The sequence below is a fragment of the Hyperoodon ampullatus genome (assembly GCF_949752795.1).
Source record: "Hyperoodon ampullatus genome assembly, chromosome: 6".
Lineage (NCBI taxonomy): Eukaryota > Metazoa > Chordata > Mammalia > Artiodactyla > Ziphiidae > Hyperoodon > Hyperoodon ampullatus.
In genome coordinates this window covers 23,654,835-23,679,684 of record NC_136919.1, presented here as the reverse complement: position 1 = coordinate 23,679,684, position 24,850 = coordinate 23,654,835, and the positions used below count along the sequence as shown (strand labels likewise).

Sequence of the window (24,850 nt, the reverse complement as noted above, 5' to 3'; positions counted from 1 at the left end):
CTAAAACTTTGGCTGATACAAAGAAACCCGTCCACTAAGGCACCCAGAGGCGATCTGACAATGTGTTGGAGAGAACTTTGTCGTCAGTACCACATCATTATGAGAGTACAGAGAACGGATCACCCTCAGGGGACTGGCTTCTTTGGGCAAACAGTCAATAAGTTCACTGCACTGTTTGTCAAATCCCAACAAGCGAATCCCGTAGCCATGTGGGGAAGAAATCATTCGCCCATCAGGGCTGAAGCAAAGTTCTTTGATATAACCCCTGCCTACATTGGCTTCTTCAATGTAATGAGTCAGTCGTAGAGAACAGCGAGGTGAGACTGGTCGCACGGGGGCTCCTTCTTGGAATTCATAGACACAAGTCCACTAGAGGGAGAGAAGAGAGACAAATCATAGAGCCTCATAAATGGAGTATAACCTTTAAAAATTGTGAATAACTATACTGTCACCTGTAACTTATATAATATTGTACAGCAACTATATTTCAACTAATTAAAAAACAAAAAGTTACAGAGTCCCAAACAGTGCTACAGATAATCTTTTTTTAAAAAAAAAAAAAGCTCCACAGAATGCCAAAGCTTCAGAATTGTTGCAAGAAATCATTCAGATGAATGCTACCCCTCTCCCAACTAACAAAACTTGTAGGTCCCATACTGTCTTATCTACATTCATACCAAGGTTATTCTGTACTATGACACTTTAAAGCCTTTTATTCCCTGAGGCCACTGTGACTTCTGAAGTAATAATTCCCTTTTCTGAGAGTAACAAGAATCTTGATATTTTAGGGTTAAGACATCTAAGCCCTAGAATACCTCTCCTCCTAAACACTTCAAAGACTCTAGAGCTAGTGACTAGCTAGCTAGCTCTGGAAAGACTCCTGCTTTCCAGAGTAAGGAGAATCATAAGGTCATATAAGATCTTTTCCCCTAGTTATCAGTTCAGTCCCTTCCTTTCCCAAAGCTTTCCCTGGTTTTTAAAAAGAGAAAATCATAATACTCCATTGGCTTTTATAGCAAAACCTCCCATTTAGCCAGCTTAGCTCAGTCCTATGTTTACTATATAAGGGGTTTTTTACAGTGAGATGAAGGAGGCAAGAATTAAGCTGGGCTCAATCTGAGCTGATGACTCCTTTAAAGTACTTCCTGCTTGACACACACAGGCCAGAGAGGAGGAAGGATTTTGAAGGGATAAAGACACCATGAGCACACATGGCAATGGCAGTTTGTTCAGTCAGCCCCACTGAAGGTGGGGTGCTGCTGCCCATACCTCCTGATCATCAGTGTTGCTTGAGCACCGAAGAAGAGTGGCCCAGCCTTTTGGGTGCAGCTGTAACGATGTGATGCAATTTCCACGGTCTCTCTCACCAGGAACTTCAGGGGTTAAGACTTCAAGACTGTTTCGTGGTGAAATTCCTGAGATATGAGAAAATTAGGATGTGGAATTTGTATTATCAAAGGACTAAGGTAGCTCATCAAAGCTTTGATTTCTGGCAGCCACCCTCATGCCTTTATTCCTTTATCTGCCCCTTATGCTACCACATGTAAAAAACCATGGTGCCCCTCAACGTTTGGGGTATGTGTCTTTGGGGTGGGTATGAGGGAAGGGGTATGATAGAACTAAAGAATCCAAGTTCCTGCAGCAGGAATCAACAATAACCTAACGCCAAGGCGTTAAAGCTGACTAGGAATCCCTTTGATTTGGATCTACATCTCAAGTTATGTGACATGAAAGGAATCTGGAAAAGTAAAAGACAACAATTCTCATCTCAGAAGACCTGATGCTCTCTAGTCCAGAGAAGGAAATACCTGGAAGCCATGAGGACTGCCTTTATATAGATGAAAGATGTGTGCAAGGAGCAGGACTTACGGCCCCCAAGGACAGTACTCTAAACAACAAATCAATGTATAATTTTGGAGGTAAGAGAGGACAACTCACACAAAGACATGTCAAAACAAGGGGTGGGAGATACTGCCAATTGTACATATTCCTGGTACTCTGCTATGGCCCATCATTTCTTTCTACCTGGCCCCCGATGAAACTGACTGCTGTAGTGAGCCATTGTTACAAATGGAAGTATGTCATATCCCTCAAGTATGTGGAGAACCACTTTCATACACATTGTGAGGAAGCAGCTTAGAAATTATCAAGAGAAATATTTCAACACTTCTCTGCCTATAGGAGTTGCTTTAAAAATAATGAGCTGCCTCTGTCCCTTTGTGAATTATTTTGCACTTAGATGTGTTATCTTCTTTTAAAAGCTTCCCTTTAGATTACTGCAGCATTGACAGAAACCTGTGACGATCTAAATTACATTCTCACAACCAAATTATACCTAAATAATTATTTCACAGGTGATTGAACCTTAACAATTTTAGAAAAAAAAAACCTATTTCAAGAATTTTGAAAATCTATAACAAAAGCAGAAAAGAAACCCATTCTGAATAAGTAAGCAGTGGTTTTTGAGCTCTGCTCCTTGGAGGTTGCTCAAGAGCTGGCAAAAGGGGGAAAACCATACAGGGCCAGGGTGGAGATGGGGTAGGGAAGACTGGAGGGTCAAGTGCCTCCTTAATTTTACTTGAACCAAAGTTACTTCACTTTTATTTGTGCTACATCCCTAAGAATCCACAGGAGGAATGTTACATATGTGGGCATAAATCTCTAAGAGGAGGAATATTTAACCTTAAAATGAGACATTGTAGTCTTCAACATCCAGAGGACAGGATGGTGGATAGTCTATAGGTTTAGGTTAGGAAGGTCTCTCAAACCATTCTTGGAAGTAGTCAGGCAAAGTAATCAAGAATGCATTTATTGAGCACTTACCAGATGAGGCCACCCAGGGAAAACACTAATTAGAAGTCTAAGTATAGTCCTGCCTCTAAATATCTAGGTAGGAGATATGCTTATATCCAAAAGCTGACCCAAAATTACAAAAATATATATATATGGCCATCAGTCCATCAAGAGGAGAACAAACAAAAAGTGCTGTAAGAGCGTAGATGTGAATTAGTACGGAGAGGGATGATGAGTGAAATTTGCATACGTAGAATTAAGGGGTGGATAGAACAGATTGAGCAGCTAGTTCTCCCAGATTGGCTGGGGAAAAACTGGCAAAAGTAGAGTGGGGCCAGATTATAGCTCTTTATCCCACAACCCCTCTGAGGCTGCCAGGCATTGCTGAGATAAGGAAATGGCAAAGCAAAAAGCCTGCTGGGCTGGAACCAGGCAACTTTCACAAGCACCTGATAAACTCATCCCTTTATATTTACATAGCACTATCACATGCATAGTCTCATTTAATTTCTATAACAACCTTGATTGGAGTCTATATTTCCCAACCATTCCCTCTCCAAACTAGACCAAACTAAATCCAGAAAATAAAACTAAAGTTCAAATTCCAACAAAAATGTAAACCCAAGATATTCAACCCTAGAGACTGGTTAGCTTTTGGGGGATTTGTTTTTTGGTTTTTTTGGCCATACTGTGTGGCATGCGGGATCTTAGTTCCCCAACCAGGGATTGAACCCATGCCCCCTGCAGTGGAAGTGCTAAGTCCTAACCACTAGACTGCCAGGGAATTCCCTGGTTAGCTTTTTGAAAATGTTACTGAGGAGCAAGGAATAGCCTCATCTCTATTGGCTTTTATTTTTAAGGATTAAAATCAAACCAAAAAATGCTATTTTAGAATATATATTCAAGATTATGAAATCCAACTTTTGACCTACCTTCTCTTTGTGAGGCTCGTGACATGTGTTTCTCAGAAGATGAATTAGAATCACTATGATGAGAAGGTGAACCAGAAACTCTAGGACCAGATGAACTCGACAAAGTGGTAAGATCTTGAAAATACAAAACGTTCCGACAGTAAAGCTAGCAAAACTCTGGTAGTGTCTCTTAACTTTTTAATCATCTACTTGAACCATATTGTTAAAGTTCATCTGAAACATGGTAAGTACATATCCACCTAAAAGTGTCCTATAAAAAAGACTGAGGTGGGCAAGATAGCTCTTTGGAATGTCCAATCTAAGGCCTAGTCCCTTTCTAAAACCCTTTTTACATCAATGACTTCCTTAAGTGAAATAAAAATGAAAAACCAAATAAACATAGGAACATCTTAGGTTTCCCATCATTTCTGTAGTGAAATGGAACAAGAAAATTCAGCAAGAATGAAAACTGAGCTGTTCAGCCTGTTTTATGTTAGAATGGCATCCAAACAACAGGTCCATGACCGAGAACATGAACAGATCCTTCTTAAAGCATACCAACAACTTCTACCATCATTACTGAAATTATGTGAATACCATCTTTGAAATGCAATACAAACTTAACATTGAAATCTGGGAAAATAAAATGAATATCAGATAGGTGAGTCTGATGTATCACTCCAAATAGCAGTCTCTATTTCACACTTTTCTTGTGGCCACACATTTCTGTGGGGACTTCTTATTAATCTAATTTCTTTGGATGGTATTAAGTATCAGAATTACCTTTAGAAGACAGAAAACCTTCCTGGTTTTTAAGCAAAACATGCCAATTTAGACCTTCTAAATCACTACTTCTCACTAAGCTCACTAAACTAAAGTTGATTATTAATGTTTAACCTAAAAATCTGAAATGAAAAGGACTGTACTTGCATATTAATGAAATCCCTTGCTTGCAAACAAGTTGGTAAAACTTAAATTTCTACTTTTAGCAGTGAAATTAGGCAACTGCAATACAATGAGGCCTGCACATTCCCAAAGGAGTCTTCAGAAGTGGCCCCATGCATAGAGAAAGATTCCAACCATTTGAAGTTGATTTTAAACAACAATTTATGAACATTATGTTTTCCAAATGCTTAAGTATTTTTTTTCTGAGTTCTTGTTCATAAACACAATATTATAACTAATGAGTATGTTCCTATATCAGCCCTCTTCTTCCTAAAGGTAGATATAATATAGCCTCTATCACGTAATATAGTACAAAGTTTTCCTGAGCCCCCATTTCGCTTAAGTCCAATGGAATTGGCAACAGGAAAAGGAACAGGGCTTTAGCAAGAGGATGTTTATAGGTCATGAGATAAGATGGCACCAACTACCTATGTCTGGACATCTGAAAGTCTAGGATGCAATACAGACTTAAAATTAAAACTCTATATTGACTATAACTTAACAGCTCTGCTGGGTTCCAGGAAAACTTTAAAAAGATTGACAGTACTTTGGGCCATCACTAATTTTTGAGATAATGATGATCTACAAATACTGATGAAGACTTTCTGGCTAGCAGAGGGCTAAAAAAATTTTTTTTGGAGTTAGAAGTTATTCTTCCTAGATCATGTGTGATACAGAGGAACAAATTAATACTATGTCAGAGATACATGTAGATCATTATACTTCCTTGGGAAAAAAGCTATTACTGAGCTTTCCAAAGAATATCTTTTAACTTTCTTCCCTTCTTTCTGCTGTCATTCTCAGAATAGAAACATATACCATCCCCATGTCTGAGATTATTTAGAAAAAACTTTAATCAAAAAAGGAAAGCTTACCTGAACTCGATGTTGTTCTTCTTGCTCTCAAAATGGGATAGCTGCCTACTTCTAAAGACTTGGTTAAGTCAAGATCATGCAAAATCAAGAGATATCCAGAGGATGTTGAGATCAACATTTTGGAACAATCTGGTGTTAATCTCATTCGCATGAGAAAACGTGTGTGAAAGAATTTCTTATGTGGACACCCATCTTCTGTACACCTACAAAAGAAATCAAACCAACAAAACCTAGAGTTATCATGAATATAAGCATTCAGTGATAGTCATATTTTTGCCCTTCAAACTAGAATTTACACTTGATGTACACTCAGACTTACACACATGAAAAGATTTTGCTCACCATTCCTTCCATCTCTTAACTTTTTTTTGAAGATTATTTCTTTCTGAAGTATATTAAATAAAATTTTGTTGAGATAAACTCACTTTTTATTCTGAAAATCTTCATTTCACTCTTTGATTAAAGGTTTAGCTGAGCCTATAACTTCAGGTTGATAGTTATTTCTTTCTGAATATTGAGGATAATATTCCAGTGAGTTCTGGCTTCTATTGCTGCTATTTTTAAGTCTACTATCAGTCGAATTGTTACTTTGGATAATTTTTTTTCCTTTGGTTGATCTTCTTGTTTTGGAGTATTGCAGTTTCACTATGACGTGTAAATTTGGATTTCTTTTCATTTATCTTCATTGGGATTCATTTGACTTTCTAAATCTTAAGCTTCATATTATTTATATATTCTGGAAAATTTTCCATCATTATTCCAATATTGCCTCTCACCTATTTTCTCTATTCTTTTGGAGCTCTAGATAGATATTTGAAACATTCCCATTTGACTCTCCTTGTCTAATAACTGCTCTTTCATGTTTTCTATCTCCTCATTTGCATATGTTGCCATCTTGGTAATTTTTCAATATCTTTCTTAATCTGTTTTTTAAGCTGTGTCTGCTACTTGTTTTTATAAACTTCAATAGTTCTATTTCCTTACTTCTTTAAGTTCTATTTGGCTCTATTTCAAATCTGTATGATCTTTTGAATAGTTTTTTTTTTTTTTTTGCGGTAGGCGGGCCTCTCACTGTTGTGGCCTCTCCCGTTGCGGAGCACAGGCTCCGGACACGCAGGCTCAGCGGCCATGGCTCACGGGCCTAGGTGCTCTGCGGTATGTGGGATCTTCCCAGACCGGGGCACGAACCCGTGTCCCCTGCATCAGCAGGCGGACTCTCAACCACTGCGCCACCAGGGAAGCCCTTTTGAATAGATTTTTATTCCTTGCCTATGTTTTTTAGTCCCCATTTTATTTCCTTTTTTTATTAATTATTTTTAAAACTGTGAACTTTGTCATCCCTACAGAAAAGTACATAAATAAGACAAATGTAGAGTTTAAAGAAAAATGAACAGCTGTGATTCATCACCCATGTTAAGAGGTAGAACAATACCAGTACCTTAAAAGTCCCCTCTGTTTCTCTCTTCTGTAGCATCCTTCAGTCAGCATGCAGAGTGCTTCAAGCATGCAATAACTTTTCTTATCTCTCTGAGGATATTTATAGGTTTTTAAAATTTTAAGTTTTCTTCTCCCTATGTAGTCTCTACTTTTTCCAAGATATCTCCCCATTTGTGTAAGTCTTTTCATAGAAACTTTTGTCAAATGTCTGATTATGTTTGGCTGTCTGCTCATAATTAAGAGTGGGGAACTAAAAAGCTGACTGGGAACTCTGAGTGCAAGGGTAGGCTTGAGCTTCACTAAATAGGGTGAAGCCATTTTTTGAGGAACTCCTAATGTCAGTACCTTTAGTTCATTAACCGAAGGAACTTGTGAGGATCTCTAGATTCAATATTCAGTGTGCATATGGTCACTCAATCCCCCTGATTTTGGTAAGGTACCCAAGCCTTCAAACTGTGTCTGGTATCCTTTAATACAGATATCCTCTATTTTACCTCTTTAGAGAAGAAAATTCAAAATTCCTGCTGAAATGCGAGGAGGTAAATAGCCCAGCAGTATGGATTCAGGGAGGAGATATAAGTTCTTAAATATCTTTCATTTGAATCCTTATTTTAGCTACCCTTTCTGTTACAGAGTACCGAGAGTTGCCAGTTACTGTGATTTTTGAGGATTTTGTATAAATATTCTTAAGTTCTTAACTTTTTCCCACTGCCAGTTTAGGATTCAGCTTTCTTGTACTTACTAATAAGTAAGTTTAAGTGAGTTGCTGAGTCGGTTGCCACTCATCTTCCTGCCTTCCAGATTTTAAAACTTTATTGTCATTCCTTCCTTTCCTATTTCCCCATCTTATGAGTTTATACCCTTCATTTTAAAATTTGCTTATATTTAATTTTAGAGGAATCTTCTCATCCATAGATTCTATTTAGGTCTTATGATAACTTAAATGAAATTTTACAGTTTTCTCCATAATGGTTACACAGATTTTCTGTTGCAATTTATTCCTGTGTACCAACTAAATTTTTTTTTTTTTTTTTTTTTTTTGCAGTATGCGGGCCTCCTACTGTTGTGGCCTCTCCCGTTGCGGAGCACAGGCTCCGGACACGCAGGCTCAGCAGCCATGGCTCACGGACCGAGCCGCTCCGCGGCATGTGGGATCTTCCCGGACCGGGGCACGAACCCATGTCCCCTGCATCGGCAGGCGGATTCTCAGCCACTGCGCCACCAGGGAAGCCCCCAACTAAATTTTTTTAAGAGCACTTATTCATTCATTCAATCATTTATTTATTTTATTTGGCTGCGCCACACGGCATGCGTGATCTTAGTTCCCCCACCAGGGATCGAACCTGTGCCCCGTGCAGTGGAGTCATGGAGTCTTAACCACTGGACCACCAGGGAAGTCCCCAACTAAAATTTTTAATTACTAAAAACTATGTACCTAAAAAAAATTTAAATTGTTTGTAGTGATGTATAGGAACACTACTGATTTTTACATTTTGATCTTATATCTAACAATCCTAGTTAACGCTGATTAATTCTGATAATCTGTCAGTAGAATTTCTAGGGTTTTCTATATAGACCCTAGGTGTCTAAAAACTGTGGCCTATGGGCAAAATCTGGCTCACTGCCTGTTTTTATATAAAAAGTTTGTTGGAACATAGCCATACCCATTCATGCATTGTCTATGGCTGCTCAGAGACAATATAACACACAAAGCCTAAAATATTTATTACACAGTCCTTTATAGAAAGTTTGCCAGCCCCTGATACAGACAATCATATCATCTGAGAATGATATTGTTTCATTTTTTCCTTTCCAATCCTTATATATTCCAATCCTTATTTATTTTACTGCACCAACTAGGACCCTGCCTCCCTCCAACCCAAAACAATAGTGAACAGCAGTAGTAATAGCAAGCATGGGGCTTCCCTGGTGGCGCAGTGGTTGAGAGTCCGCCTGCTGATGCAGGGGACACAGGTTCGTGCCCCGGTCCGGGAAGATCCCACATGCCGTGGAGTGGCTGGGCCCGTGAGCCACGGCCGCTGAGCCTGCACATCCAGAGCCTGTGCTCCGCAACGGGAGAGGCCACAACAATGAGAGGCCCGTGTATGCAAAAAAAAAAAAAAAAAAAATAGCAAGCATGTTCTCCTTCCTGATTTTATAGAGAAAACTTCTAAAGTTTCACCATTTAAAAATGTGCTATAGGTTTTTAGTGCCTACTTTTGATCAGTTTCCTTCTGTCTAGTCATCAATACAATCCAATTTTAGAACATTTTCATCACTCTAAAAAATCACTCTTGCCCAAAGAGCAGTCATTCCCTTTCCTACTCCCAGCCACAGATAACCACTAATCTACTTCCTGCCTATTGCTGACATTTCATATAAATAGAATCATACAATAAGTTGTCTTTTGGTTTGGCTTTTTCACTTAACTTTTTTGAGTTTCAGCCATATTGCAGCACGTAATAGTACTTTGTTCCTTTTCAGTACCACATAGTATTCTATTGTATAGATATACCACATTTTGTTCATCCTTTTACCAGTTGATAAGTATTTGGATTGGTTCTATTTTTTTGCTATTATGAATAACACTATTATAAGCATTCTTTGTGTGGACATATATATATTCATTTCTCTTGGGTAGATATCTAGAAGTGGAATTGCTGGGTCATATGGCAACTCTATGTTTAACATTTTAAGAAGCTGCCAAACTGTTTTCTAAAATGGCTGTACCATTTTATATTCCTACCAGCAATATATGAAGTTCCAGTCTCTCCATATTCTTGCCAATATTTGTTGCTGTCTTTTTTGTTAAAGCCATCTTATCAGATGTGAAGTGGTATCTCATTTTGGTTTTAATTTGCATTTCCCTTAAGACAATGATGTCAAACATCTTTTCAGGTGCTTATTAATCATTTGTGTATCACCCTTGGTGAAATGTCTATGTCAATATCTCGCCCATTTTTAAATTGGGTTATCTGAATACATGTAAATGAGTTAGAAGAATTCTTTATTCTGGACACAAATCTTTTAGCAGATGTGATTTACAAATATACCCATCCTGTAGTTTTTCTTTTCACTTTCATTTGTTGAATAGACTATCCTTTCCTGAACTACTGAATTACTTTAGTACCTTTATTGAAAATCAGCTGATCATAAATATAAGGGTTGATTTCTGGACTCAATTCTGTTCCCTTAATTTATATTAGACGTCTATCCTATGCCAGTACCACACTGTCTTGATTACTATGGCTTTGTAGAAATTTCTGAAATCAGGAAGTGTGAGTCTTCCAATTTGTCCAAAAAAAAGGCAGCTGGAATTTTGATAGGGGTTGCCTTGAATCCATAGATTAATTTGGAGAGAACTGCCATCTTAATGATATTGAGTCTTCCAATCCATGAGCATGGAATGGTCTCTCCATTCATTTGTATCTTCTTACAGCAATGTTTTAGTTTTCAGCGTACAAATCTTGTACTTCTTTTGTTAAATTCATTCCTAGGTATTTTATTGTTTTTTAATGCTATTAGTGGAATTTTTTCCTTCATTTTTGGACTGTTCATTGCTTATGAATAGAAATACAATTGATTTTTATATATTAATCTAGTATATTTTATGACCTTGCTGAACTTATTAGTTCTAGTAGTTTTGTGAATTCAAGATTTTTTTTTTTTTTTTTTTTTTTTTTGCGGTTCGCTGGCCTCTCACTGTTGTGGCCTCGCCCGTTGCGGAGCACAGGCTCCGGACGCGCAGGCTCAGCAGCCACGGCTCACGGGCCTAGCCGCTCCGCGGCATGTGAGATCTTCCCGGACCGGGGCACGAACCTGTGTCCCCTGCATCGGCAGGCGGACTCTCAACCACTGCGCCACCAGGGAAGCCCCAAGATTTTTGATATATAAAATCATATCTTCTACATATGAAGATAGTTTTACTTCTTTCTTTCCAATCTAGATGCCTGTTATTTTTCTTGTCTGTACTTCCAGTGCAGTTGTACTTCCAATACAATGTTGTATAAAAGTGGTGAGAGCAGACATCCTTGCCTTGTTCCCAGTCTTAGGGGGGATGTATTTAGTCTTTCAACATTAAGTATGATTTTAACTGTAGGTTTTTCATAGCTGTCCTTTATCAGGTTGAGGAAGTTCCCTATTATTCCTAGTTTTATCACAAATGGGTGTTGGATTTTGTCAAGTGCTTTTTCTGACTTTATTGAGATGATCATATATATGGGCTTTGACCTTTATTAATGTGATGTATTACATTGATTTTTAGATGTTAAACCAACCCTATCTATATAGCTGGAATAAATTCCACTTGGTTGTGACATATAATCCTTTATATATGTTGCTAGGTTTGATTTGCTAATATTTTGTTGAGGACTTTTATCATATTTTTGGGAGAGGGATATTGGTCTGTAGTTTTCTATTCTTAATGTTTGTCTGGTTTGGTATCAGAGTAATACTAGCCTCATAAAATGAGTTGGGAAGTGCTCTCCCCTCCTCTATTTACTGTAAAAGTTTGTGAAGGATTAATATTATTTATTCTCTAAATGTTTAGTAAAATTCACCAGTGAAGCGTTTTGGACCTGGGCTTTTCATTGTGGGAAGATTTTAAAATTCAATTTTAAACCAATTCAATTCCTTTACTTGCTGTGTAGGTCAGTAGGTCTATAGATTTTCTATTTGCTCTTGAGTCAGTTTAAGTAATTTGTGATTCTGTAGATATTTGTTTATGTAAATTGTCTGATTTGTTGCCATAGAGTTGTTCATTGTATTCCTTTGTAATCCTTTTATTTTTTTATAAGGTTGGTAATGATGTCCCTTCTTTTTTATTTTTTTTGCGGTACGCGGGCGTCTCGCTGTTGTGGTCTCTCCCGTTGCGGAGCACAGGCTCTGGACGCGCAGGCTCAGCGACCATGGCTCACGGGCCCAGCCGCTCCGCGGCATGTGGGATCCTCCCGGACCGGGGCACGAACCCGTGTCCCCTGCATCGGCAGGCGGACTCTCAACCACTGCGCCACCAGGGAAGCCCCTCTTTTGTTTTTAATTATGAACGAATGTTGAATTTTATTCTTCAGTCGAAACAATTATGGATTTTTCTATTTAACCTGGTGTGATAAATTATACTAATAGAATTTCTATTGATAAATATTTTCATTTCTAGAATAAACCCAACTTGGTCATGATATATATATATTTTTTAATTAATTAATTAATTTATTTATTTATTTTTGGCTGTGTTGGGTCTTTGTTTCTGTGCGAGGGCTTTCTCCAGTTGCGGCGAGCGGGGGCCACTCTTCATCGTGGTGCGCGGGCCTCTCACTATTGCGGCCTCTCATTGCAGAGCACAGGCTCCAGACGCGCAGGCTCAGTAGTTGTGGCTCACGGGCCCAGTTGCTCCGCGGCATGTGGGATCCTCCCAGACCAGGGCTCGAACCCGTGTCCCCTGCATCGGCAGGCAGACTCTCAACCACTGCGCCACCAGGGAAGCCCGGTCATGATATTTTGATTAATATCTTACAGGATCCAGTTTCCCTTCTTTAGAATATTCGCATCTACATTCATAGTACAGACTGACCTTTCATTTTGAGTTTGTGTATCAAGGTCATACCTAAGGTAAGAATTCCATTTTTCTGGAATCTGAACAGTTTAATAAGATTGGAATGTTCTGTTTCTTGTAATATTTGGTAGAAGTCACCTGTAAAATTGAAAGGCTGCTGTTTTATTAGTAGATAGGTTTTTTAAAAAATATATTTATTTACTTATTTGGTGGTGCCGGGTCTTCGTTGCTGTGTGCGGGATCTTCATTGCAGCATGCGGGCTCTTTTCTTTCTTTTATTTTTAAAAAATCTTTTATTATTATTATTAATTTATTTATTTAGGCTGTGCTGGGTCTTAGTTGCAACATACGGACTTCTTAGTTGCCACACATATGTGGGATCTAGTTCCCCAACCAGGGATCGAACTCAGGCCCCCTACATGGGAGTGTGGACCACCAGGGAAGTCCAAGTAGATAGGTTTTAATTGATTTTTTTCATTTCTCTAATAGCTAAGGCAGAAGTGACATTCAAAATATTTAAATAACCAGCCCTGCATGAAAACTAGCCAGAGCTGATGCAGGTGGCAGTGCTGGAACTGGATACTGCGATTAGTCTGCTATGTAAGGGGGGCTTCAGCTACTAGATCATAGGGAGAGATCTTGAGGAAAGTATCTCTAGAAGAGGTGCCACAGTACCCAGAAGGTGCCAGGATATGACACATGGGGATGATTCATGACAGTGACTATTTATCAGTTAGTATGGAAGAAGTTCAATCTTTTAACAACCTTTTCAGCTGAACCAGTGCGTAATGGTTAAATATCAGTCCTGGTAATAAGTCTATTTCAGGTTTTCTATTTCTTCCTTGATCAGTTTTGCATAGGTGTATTTTTTTGTGTAAACTATTTCATCAAAGTTTTCAAGTATATTGGCAAAAGGTGATCTTATTATCTTACTCTATATTTTTTATTGTCTTCTTTCTCATTGCTAAGATTGTGTCCTCTCTTTTTTTCTTATCAGAGAAGAGCAGGCTTTTTAAAAATCTTTATTGTATTTCATTTTCTATTTCATTAATTTCTGCTTTTTTAGAAAAAGATATTTATCATTTCCATACATCTACTTTCATCAGGTGTACCCTTTTTTATCTTTTTCAGACTTTTTGAGTAAGATGTTTAGTTCATTAATTTTTAGTCTATCTCCTGATTTCACTATGATTTTTTTCTTTGATCCATGAATTATTTAGGAAGTAAGTTTATAAGTCTCCAAACCTGGGAATTTTTATTTACCTGTGGTTCATTAAACTGTACTGGGATCAGGGAAAATGGTTTATGTGATAACAATTCTTTGATATGGGTTGAGACTTACTTCGTAGTCCAGAACATGCTCAATTTTTGTACATGTTCAAACATTGCTTTAGAGGATGTATTCACTATTTGGGAGCAGAATTCTATATATGCCTACTAAATCAAGCTTATTAATAATATTAAAATCTTCTATAGACTTAATAGTTTTTTGGTCTATTTTATCTATTAGTAAATGAGAGAATGATGTTAATATTTTCCACTGAGATGGAGATTCTCACTTTTTTCTTATCTGTCCGTTTTTGCTTTTTGTGGTTTGAGGCTATGTTATTAGGTACACACAATATAAGAATTTTTATGTTCTAGTGAAATAAAGCTTCTAATATAGTACCTTTTTAAAATCACTAATAATGCTGTATGCCTTAAACTCTATTTTGTCTGCTATTAATGTAGATATAACTATTTTTCTTTGATTTATATTTATCTTTTATTTTTTCCCATCATTTTACTTTCAAACTTTCTGTGTTTGTATGTTTTAGGTATACTCCTTATGAAGAACATAGAGTTTGTTTCTGTTTTTTAATCCTAGTACTATCTAATAACTGGTTACATTAGTCCATATATACTTATTCTAATTGTTGGTATTCGATTATCTGCCTGTCATATTCTTGTGCTTCCTAATTTACCTGTTTTTTAAAAAAAATGATTATCCCCCCTTCTTCTCTGCCTCTATTGGATTGATTGTATTTTTTAGCTTTTATCCTTCTACTAATTTGGAAGTTATTTATATTCCTATTCAAATTTTATTTCTAAACTAAAAAATAATTAGTCCTAAATTTAAACAGGCACGCTTGTCTTAGTTTAAAGATAATCAGTAGCTCTATGCTTTGCTCAAACAATATGAATAAATAGAAATCTTTAAGAATATCCCCCTAGTTTTACATATGAGCTCTAAAAAGAATATTTCAGAAACATTCCTGGTGTATTACTGTATTGTCATTTTACCAAAGCTAGCAACAGGAATATTATAATTATTTCCCAAACTTCAATTCTTTCAATTCTCTATCAGGAGATATTCTACTGAAGTGTTTCACAACACAGGCATTAGTGACATTTTAGATGGGATGACTGGTCCCCTGTGCAAACTGTCCCATGCACTGCAGAATGTTTAGAAACTCTGATCCCTGCCGACTAAATGCCAGTAGAAATCCTCCTCTCTTCTCCTGTAGTGACAACTAAAACTGCACCACACATTATTTCCAAACATTCCCCTAAGGATCAGTACCACTCCAACTGAGAAACCACTGTTTTAATGCATGAAAAAAGTGCAAAAATTACAAAACAGATTTAGAATTGAAGGACCAAAGAGTGAAAAACATTTCAGTTCCACAAAGGAAATAATAACAAAAATATTTTTCCTTAAATTCAGGAAACTCATCTTATAAACCAGTTTTCATCATTAACTATATTACTTGGTCTCCTTTCCACATAATTTTCTCCAAGTTTTTTAGTCACAATATGTGACTAAGTGCAAGGAACAAAAGATGGAATCACTTTCTGATTGTTTTTTCCCAAAGCCAGTTTCTTTCTCCTAAAGAGATATGAGAGCTAAGACAGAACACTGAATTTGTTTACCATCTTAAAAACATTTTTTTGTTGTTCATAATCCTAGCATGATCTCCTATTCACAAACCTGTTGGTGTCCCAAATAATGACATTTCCATCAAATCCTGACGTTACTAAGAGTCTTGTATTAGTATCATATTCGATGTTCTTCACCCAGCTAGTGTGACCATGTAAAGTGCATACTTTGCTGTTCAGTTTTCTCAGATCCCACAGTGCTATTGTAGTGTCATCAGAGCAGGTAGCAAACAGCCGGTTATCAAGAAATCTACAAAGCAGAAAAGAAAAACTAGTTCATTTAATCTCTTATTAAAGAAAAACTGAGAAGCAGTCTCTGTATTAGGAATCAAGAAAACAAATCAAAAAAGGACCACAAACTCACTGTTATAAACCCAGTGATTCTAATATATAATAAATAGTATAATTCACATAACCACAGAGAAGGATACTATGATTTAGTGAGGGCCATGTTGCAATTTTATCTGTTTTACATTATTGATTTTTACTCAAAACTAGAAATAGGGGTGGGTGTTTAGAGAACAGTGCTAGAGAAAACGAATTTTAGAATCTGTATAGGAAACACAAATGGTGAGAGACAATTTAATAGGAGACAAAGGAGATTTTGAATACTTAATTGCAAGTGAAACATGTTAAGCATAAAGTGTTCAAAATTATGAGAAGGGCCTCCCTGGTGGCGCAGTGGTTGAGAGTCCGCCTGCCGATGCAGGGGATACGGGTTCGTGCCCCGGTCTGGGAGGATCCCATATGCCGCGGAGCGGCTGGGCCCGTGAGCCATGGCTGCTGAGCCTGCGCATCCGGAGCCTGTGCTCCGCAACGGGAGAGGCCACAACAGTGAGAGGCCCGCATACCACAAAAAAAAAAAAAAAAAAAAAAAAAAAAAAAAAATTATGAGAAATATTTACTCTGCTACCAATAACATCTCTATTTAGAGTACATTTCTCTTTAGAATACATTTACATACAAAAATTGCTACTAAAGTGCCATAATTTTTAATCTATTAATTCAAAGCCATTCCCCAAATAATCTCACTTCTAGGACAACCAAGAAGAAATGGAAAAATTCTTAAAAAGGTACAGTTTCCCAAGACTGAACCAGGAAGAAGTAGAAAATATGAACAGATCAATTACCAGCAATGAAATTGAATCAGTACTTTAAAAACTCCCCACAGGGAATTCCCTGGCAGTCCAATGGTTAGGACTCTGTGCTTTCACTGCCGAGGGCCCAGATTCAATCCCTGGTCTGGGAACTAAGATCCTGAAAGCTGTGTGGTGCAGCCAAATAAATAGATAAATAAATTTTTTAAAAATTAAAAAATAAAAATAGGGCTTCCCTGGTGGCACAGTGGTTAAGAATCTGCCTGCCAACGCAGAGGACATGGATTCGAGCCCTGGTCCAGGAAGATCCTGCATGCCGTGGAACAACTAAGCCCGTGCACCACAACTACTGAGCCTGTGCTCTAGAGCCTGTGAGCCACAACTACTGAGCCCACATGCCACAACTACTGAAGCCCATGCACCTATAGAGCCTGTGCTCCACAACAAAAGAAGTCACCTCAATAAGAAGCCCATGCACCACATGGGAAAAGACTCTGAAAAAGAATACATATATATATACATATATATATATATAAAACTAAATCACTTTGCTGTACACCTGAAGCTAACAAAACACTGTAAATCAACTATACTCCAATATAAAATAAATTTTTTTTAATTTAAAAAAATGACTTAGGGTGGGAAGCTGTTGTTACTTAGTGATTATATATATTTCAAAATAATTTTATGGCTATGCATAAATTAGTTTGTAAACTACATTAATAAGTTAAGATTTTTTTAAAAAACTTAAAAGCTTTTGTACAGCAAAGGAAACTATTGACAAAATAGTTTGAAAAGACAACCTACTGAATGGGAGAAGATACTGCAAATGATACAACTGATAAAAGGTTAATATCCAAAATATATAAACAGCTTATACAACTCAACATCAAAAAATACTAACAACCCATCTTTTAATTTTTAATTTTTCCAAAGAGAAAATGCAGATGGCCAAAAGGCACATGAAAAGATTAAAAAACCACAATGAGGTATCACCTCACACCTGTCAGAATGGCTACTATCAAAAAGAACACAAATATCAAATGTTGGTGGGTATGAGGAGAAAAAGGAACCCTCATACACTGCTGGTGGGAATGTAAATGGGTACAGGCACTGTGGAAAACAATATAGAGGTTTCTCAGAAACTAAAAATAGAACTACCATATGACCCGGCAATTCCACTCCTGGGTATATATCTGAAAAAAACAAAAACACTAATTCAAAAAGATACATGCACTCCAATGTTTATAGCAGCATTATTTACAATTGCCATGGTATGAAATCAACTTATGTGTCCATCAACAGATGAATGGATAAAGAAGATGTGTTATATATATATATACAATCAAATACTACTCAGCCATAAAAAGGAATGAAACTTTGCCATTTGCAGCAACATGGATGGACTTAGAGGGCATTATGCTAAGTGAAATAAGTCAGAGAAAGACAAATACTATATGATACCACTTATATGTAGAATCTAAAAAATACAACAAACTAGTGAATAAAACAAAAAAGAAGGCAGACAGATATAGAGAATAAACAAGTGGTTACCAGTGGGGAGAGGGAAGCAGGGAGGGGCAGGAGAGGGGTAGGAGGCAGGAAAAAAATGGGGTTATTATGGGATTATATGAAATCATCTGTGTGAAACTTTTGAAAATTGTAAAGCACCACAGAACTTTAAAAAATCTTTCATTCAGTAAAAAAAGAGAAAACATACCATCATTTTTTATCTATTCAAAAGCATTCCCCAAATAATCTCACTTAGCAACATTTTATTAGGACCAGTCAAGAGTTTTCCAAGGCAATAGAAATAAAAGCAAAACTACATAAATGGGACCTAATCAAACTTATAAGCTTTTGCACAGCAAAGGAAACCATAAACCAAATGAAAAGACAACCTATGGACTGGGAGAAAATACCTGCAAACGATGTGACCTCCAAGGGCTTAATTTCCAAAATATACAAACAGCTTGTATAACTCAATAACAAAAAAACAACCCAATCAAAAAATGGGCAGAAGACCTAAATAGGCATTTCTCCAAAGAAGACATACAGATGGCCAATAGGCACATGAAAAGATGTTCAACATTGCTAATTATTAGAGAAATGCAAATCAAAACTAGGATGAGGTATCACCTTACAAAATGGCCATCATTAAAAAGTATACAAATAATGCTGGAGAGGGTGTGGAGAAAAGGGAACCCTCCTACACTGTTGGTGGGAATGTAAATTGGTATATCCACTATGGAAAACAGTATGGAGGTTCCTTAAAAAACTAAAAATAGAATTGCCATACGATCCAGCAATCCCAACTCCTGGGAATATATCAGGAAACTCTAATTGAAAAAAAGACATGTACCCCAATGTTCATTGCAGCACTATTACAATAGCTAAGACATGGAAGCAACCTAAATGTCCATGGACAGATGAACAGATAAAGAAGACGTGATATATATGTACAAAGGAATACTACTCAGCCATAAAAAAGAATGAAATAATGCCATTTGCAATAATAACATGGATGGACCTAGAGATTATCATACTAAGTGAAATAAGACAGAGAAAGACAAATATGGTATGATATCATTTATATGTGGAATCTAAAAGATGAACTTATTTATAAAACAAACAGACTCACAGCCCTAGAAAACAAACTTATGGTTACAAAAGGGGAAAGGGGGGTGGATGAACTAGGAGTTTGGGATTAGCAGATACAAACTACTATATAGAAAATAGATAAACAACAAGGTCCTACTGTATAGCACAGTAGGACACAGTAGGGAACTATATTCAATATGTTGTAATAAACCATAATGGAGAGAATGTGAAAAAATATATATATATAACTGAATCACTTTGCTGTATATCAGAAAATAACACAACATTGTAAATCAACTATACTTCTATAAAAACAGAAACAAAATAGACAATTAAAATACTCTATAATTCAGATTTTTAATTATTTTACAGTAATTTCTCAATCCTTAGAATATATTTTATACAAACACTTAAAAAATAATAACCTACCTATCACATTTTAATTTCTGCTTAATTCAACATTAGGATGCTTTCTCTAACATATTCTTTTATATATAACTACCTAATCTCTCACAGAAGAATTCTGGAGTTTCTTCTAAGATATATATATAATTATTTTGAATTATTATTATTTAGAATTATATATAATTATTTTGTCTCAGAAATCAATCTCAATATCCACAACACCATAATGGCCTTCCTGAAACTAACACGATTTTAAAATCCCAGGCTTTTGTACAGGCTGTTTCTGCTACCTGAAACCACATCCTCCCTACCTCTTGACCTGGATAACACTTGCTTTCTTTTTAATAGTCAGCTATCATCCCTTCCAGGAAGGCTTCTCTCTCTATCCAGCCTGGGCCAGATTTACCGATCTTCTAATTTCCCAAAGCACTCTACAGTTCTATGGTAATACTTAATGTTACAGTGTAAGGAATAAATTTACAAGGCTATAAACTCCTTGAAGGCAGGGGAAACCCGTCTGCATAATCCATGATTAGATCTGCAGTACCCAACACACACAGTCCCACTCACAAATATTTATTAAATGAATGAATAAGATAGAAGTTCACTGCCTAGTGGAGAAGACATTATAAATACAGTTATACAAAATGTGTGGGGAGTAAGCAAAGAAGAGGATGTTTAGGACAGGTTTCATGGTGGTGTCATTTGAACTGACTTAAAAAAAAATGAGCAGGAACACCCTAAGTGGCCAAGGGGTAAGCAAAGGTACAAAGGTGTGTACGGGGATGGTGTACTCTGAGAGGCAACAGCAGTTAGAAGCGTTGTGTGTGGAAAAGTAGAGACAAGTAGAGAATATATCATGGTATTATTCTATAGTGATTCCCAATAACTATTTCTTAATTAAAAATACATGCCCATTGAAAATATTTTTTAAATGGAAAAAAATCCACCACCAAAAATAACCACTGTAATTGATATTTAGCCTAATTCATGTATTTCAAGCCTAATATTATTTCATAACTATTTTGCCATGTCATTAGAGATTTATTGACAAAATAATTCTTAATGGCTGAATAGCGTTCACCGTATGAGTGAACCATAATCTTTTCTCTTTTTTAATCTAAATTGCAATTTTTGGATGTTTAGATTGCTGCCAATTTATTACTATTCAAAACACTATGATGAATATGCTAACAGCCAGATATTAATCACATTCCTAGTTATTTTTCTAAATACATTTCCAGAAAAATGTATTGTTAAGTAAAAAGGGATTTTTTAAAAAGGTAAGGCTTTTGATACATATAGACAAATTGTCCTCAAAAGAACATACCAATATCTAGTTCTACCAGCGGTTACGAGAGTGTCCGCTTCTCCAAACCCTTCCCACAGAGGTATTTTTTAATACCTGTGCTAAGTGCTAGGGAAAAAATATCTTGTTTTAAGTTGAAACTTACTTTTAGTAAAGTTGAACTTTTTTCATATTAATTGGAAGATTATATTTCTTTGGGGAATTGCTATTCATGTTCCTTGCTGACTTTCCTCTTGCAATATTATTTTCATTATTGAGTTACAAAATATGACTAATATCCTTCAGTTTTTCAAATACAATATGTTGAATATGTTTTCCATATATTTCTATCTTTAAATGTGGTTCACATGTTTTCTTACCATATCAAAATTTAATTATTATATTGTCAAATCCATTTTTCCCCTTATAGTTTTACCTTTACTGATGAGGCTTTTAAAAGTAAAAATATTTCAATGACTTCCACACTTGACAGGAATTATACGATTTAAAAAAATACAAAATAACAAAGGCTACTGGAAAGTCAAGTCAAACTTTTAAAATAAATTGATCATCATCATAGAAACATCTTTATATATTTGAAAAATTTAGGGAAAAAAACACTAAGCTATCTTATTTCGTACAGAAAATAATGCACATATGGATTCAAAACCCCAATGGGATTATATTGCTGTAGGCCGCAGTGGTCCACCCTGAAGGGTTTTAAGCAAGAAAGTGACATGATTGGTTAAGACTTTGAGAAGGATCTCTGAGCTGGCTAGGTTCCAAAACTATATTCATAAAAAATAAAGTGAGGGATTGGTTTAAAAATTTTTGTCAGTAAGGCCACTGAAAAAAATTACTATTGTTGCATGGATATTTTACTATCAGTAATGCAGAAAATATAATCATGGAACAAAAGTTAATAATTTTTAATTGAATGTTTACTTTAATGAAAAATTCAATACTTAGACTTTGGTTTTCTCATTTTTGCCTCAAAGTATTACCTGTTAAAAATTTTGGTACTGGAGAATCATTGGTAAAGAGAGTAGATAAATTATAGAAAATTAAGAATGTAGACTAGGAGACCAGTTAAAGCACCCTCAACAATTCTTATCCCAAAGTAAGCAGACACAGAAAGTGTAAAGCGGTAGATAAGTCTTGGAGATCTGGCCCAATCCTCTCAAATTAAAACTTAGTCTACCTAATAAGTTAATAATTATAAAGTATTTTTAACTACATGGTCTATAATAAATAAGAGACACTCCTTCACACACACTGAAATCTATGAGTTTCTGAATTACAGAACTTTTCCATATGTCTCCATTAAACTCCAATATATGACAGCTCTGGATAAACTGAGGTCTTCATTATCAGAGGATGATTGGTAAAGGATAACAGCAATTGAAATTGACTTTTCTTAAAACAGGTACCAACATTTCATTGTACAAGGGAAAGAAAGTGTATATTAAAAAAAAAAAACCAACTAAAAATCATCAAAAAAGGCCTTTTTAAATTTATTTAACTATATGCAAATTCTCAGAACAAGAATAAATTAAATGTTTGGGTTTTTTGCATAATCTTTCCAATGAAATTATGAAGCAGAATATGACATCCTTACTTCATATCTGAATTTTGTACTATAATAAAAAGAGGGCCATTTCCGTATAACATTCAAGGTCTTTATCAATTTTCCTAAAGGCCTTTCCTTAGTCCTGTGGGATATTCACATAATTCTTTGAAGTTTCTATCATGTCATCATTTCTGTCGTTCCCTTTTCTCTAATTGATAACTGGTCGCACTCTATCAGATCCTCATTTGCCAATGATTTTGACCAGTTCTCTAACATCACTCTCAAGGCCTCGCAAAATTTTACATCTTTTGCAAGATCAGAAATTTCATGTTCCCCATGATAAGCACTGCACCTACATTATATTGTTTGAAATATAACAATCAGGAAAAGACCAACAAAGACAGTGGGAGGGAAAAGCAGATCCTGGAATATTTAAATGGGTTCTAATTTTTTAACTGCCATATCACTAAGTAAATATTCTTAGGATAACCTTAGTTCCCCCTCTATCCTCATAACTGGGGGACCTTGATTATTAAATGGACTCTTAAACCTTCATACAGAGTCCTCATGAATGAGAAGTAATGCTGTATATTGGGCTTAAGAATTTAAATTACATATTTTTCCCTTACTTTCATATGAAGCAACAGAAAATACTCTCCACAACTATCAATATTTTTATTTTACAATATAAGCAAACCTCAAAACTAAGAAATGAACTAGAAGACATTACTAAGTATGTGGAAAATGACTATCTAGAACCAAACCAGAAAATGCATGTCCAAATCTCTGAACAGTACAGTGAGGTGGTCTAATGGAACTGAGTATGAATTCCAGCTCTACCACTTCCTATAAAAAGACCCTGGGGAAATCTCTTTATCTGAGTTGCAGTTTCTTCATTCCTTAAAATGGGTACAATATCTGTCTCACATCGGGATACTGTGAGGATTAAACAATATAATGTATCAAAAAGTGCTTCACAAAAGGTTTGGCACATGGTAAGCACTCAAAAAATTAATAAGTAATACACAATTAAGCTCATGCCAGAGGACCCTTCAGATCCTTACTCAAAACACTTAAGTGATATGTACTTCTAAATAGCTTCAAAATCTGTTTTTCTAACAAACAGATAAGAAGCAAATTCAAATTTGTAGGTGTGGGGTACTAGGGCAGGCACATTGATAGCAGCAAATGAGAACTGACATTGAAAAAGAACACAAATTCTAATAGCAAATTAGTCAGAGGTCATTTTGAGTAGGGGCAAACAACTTGACATGTCTTTTCTTTTTGAGATAAGAAATTTTTAAATTGTAAAATATTAGAAACATAAAGAAAATTATGAAGAATATAACAAACATCTGTGATACCCACCACCCAGCTTTATCAAATTTTAACATTTGGTTATATTTCAGATATTTTTGGAACATTACAAACACAATTGAAGACCCCTGTATATCCCTCCCCAATCCCATTCCCCTCCCTCCCTCTCCAGAGGGAACCACTATCCAAAATTTGTTTGTCACTCCCCTAGCAAGTTTTTAATACTATGAATTCATAAGTATGTATCCATAAGTAATTTACAGTTTTGTTTTGCATTCAACTTATTCTGTAAATATTTAATGAGCACCCACTATGTGGCACAGTTTTAGGTGCTGGGGATACAGCAGAGAACAAACAAATACATGCCTTCATCAAGTTTATGTTTTATTTTTGAATTTTATATAAATGGTATCACACTGTACAGCTCATTCTACAATTTGCTTTTCTGGCTCGACCCTGAATTTCTGATATATCTCAGATGCTGATGCTTCTAGTTCATTTATTTTAACTGATGTATAGTATTCCATCGTATGAGTAAACAATTCATTTATCTTCCTCTTTTGTTTTATGTTTTGTTTTTTTGGCCACGAGGCATGTGGGATCTTAGCTTCCCGACCAGGGATTGAACCTGCACCCCCTGCCTTGGAAGGCAAAGTCTTAACCACTGGACTGCCAGGGAAGTCCCTTATCTTCCTCTTGATGGAGATTTGTTTTCAACTTCTATTACTAACGATGCTGTAATGAACATTCTTTACACATTTCCTTGTTCACATGTGCTTTAATTTCTTTTAAACAATCGATCTTCAATTTTACCAGATATTGCTAAATTGCTCAAAATAATTTTACCAATTTATATTCCATCAATAATGTCTAAGAGTTTTCTATTTCTCAGCATCCTTGTCAATATTTGATATTTCTTCATTGTTATTTTTATTTGCATTTCCATAACTAGTAAGCTTGAAAATCTTTCCAAATTTATTGCTCATTTTATTTTCTCTTATGCGAGTCTCTGCCTATTTTGCTCTAAGGTAATTGTTTCATATATTCTGGATACTAATCCTTTTTTTGGCTATGTACATTGAAAATATCTTCTCCCACCAGCTTATAGCTTACCTTCTCACACTGTTATGTCTTTGGTTAT

The 24,850-nt window shown here is 36.0% G+C and overlaps 1 protein-coding gene across 1 annotated transcript in view; it reads right to left on the bottom strand.

Moving 5' to 3' along the window:
- DCAF10 (DDB1 and CUL4 associated factor 10) overlaps positions 1-24,850 on the bottom strand; it is a gene marked incomplete at both ends in the record, with an annotated part of 52,117 nt that continues 27,267 nt past the window's right edge. The window contains 5 exons of the mRNA XM_079706220.1: positions 1-369; positions 1,270-1,415; positions 3,726-3,839; positions 5,525-5,727; positions 15,484-15,681. Coding sequence (XP_079562346.1) covers positions 1-369; positions 1,270-1,415; positions 3,726-3,839; positions 5,525-5,727; positions 15,484-15,681 — 1,030 coding nt within the window. The remainder of the gene's footprint in view (positions 370-1,269; positions 1,416-3,725; positions 3,840-5,524; positions 5,728-15,483; positions 15,682-24,850) is intronic.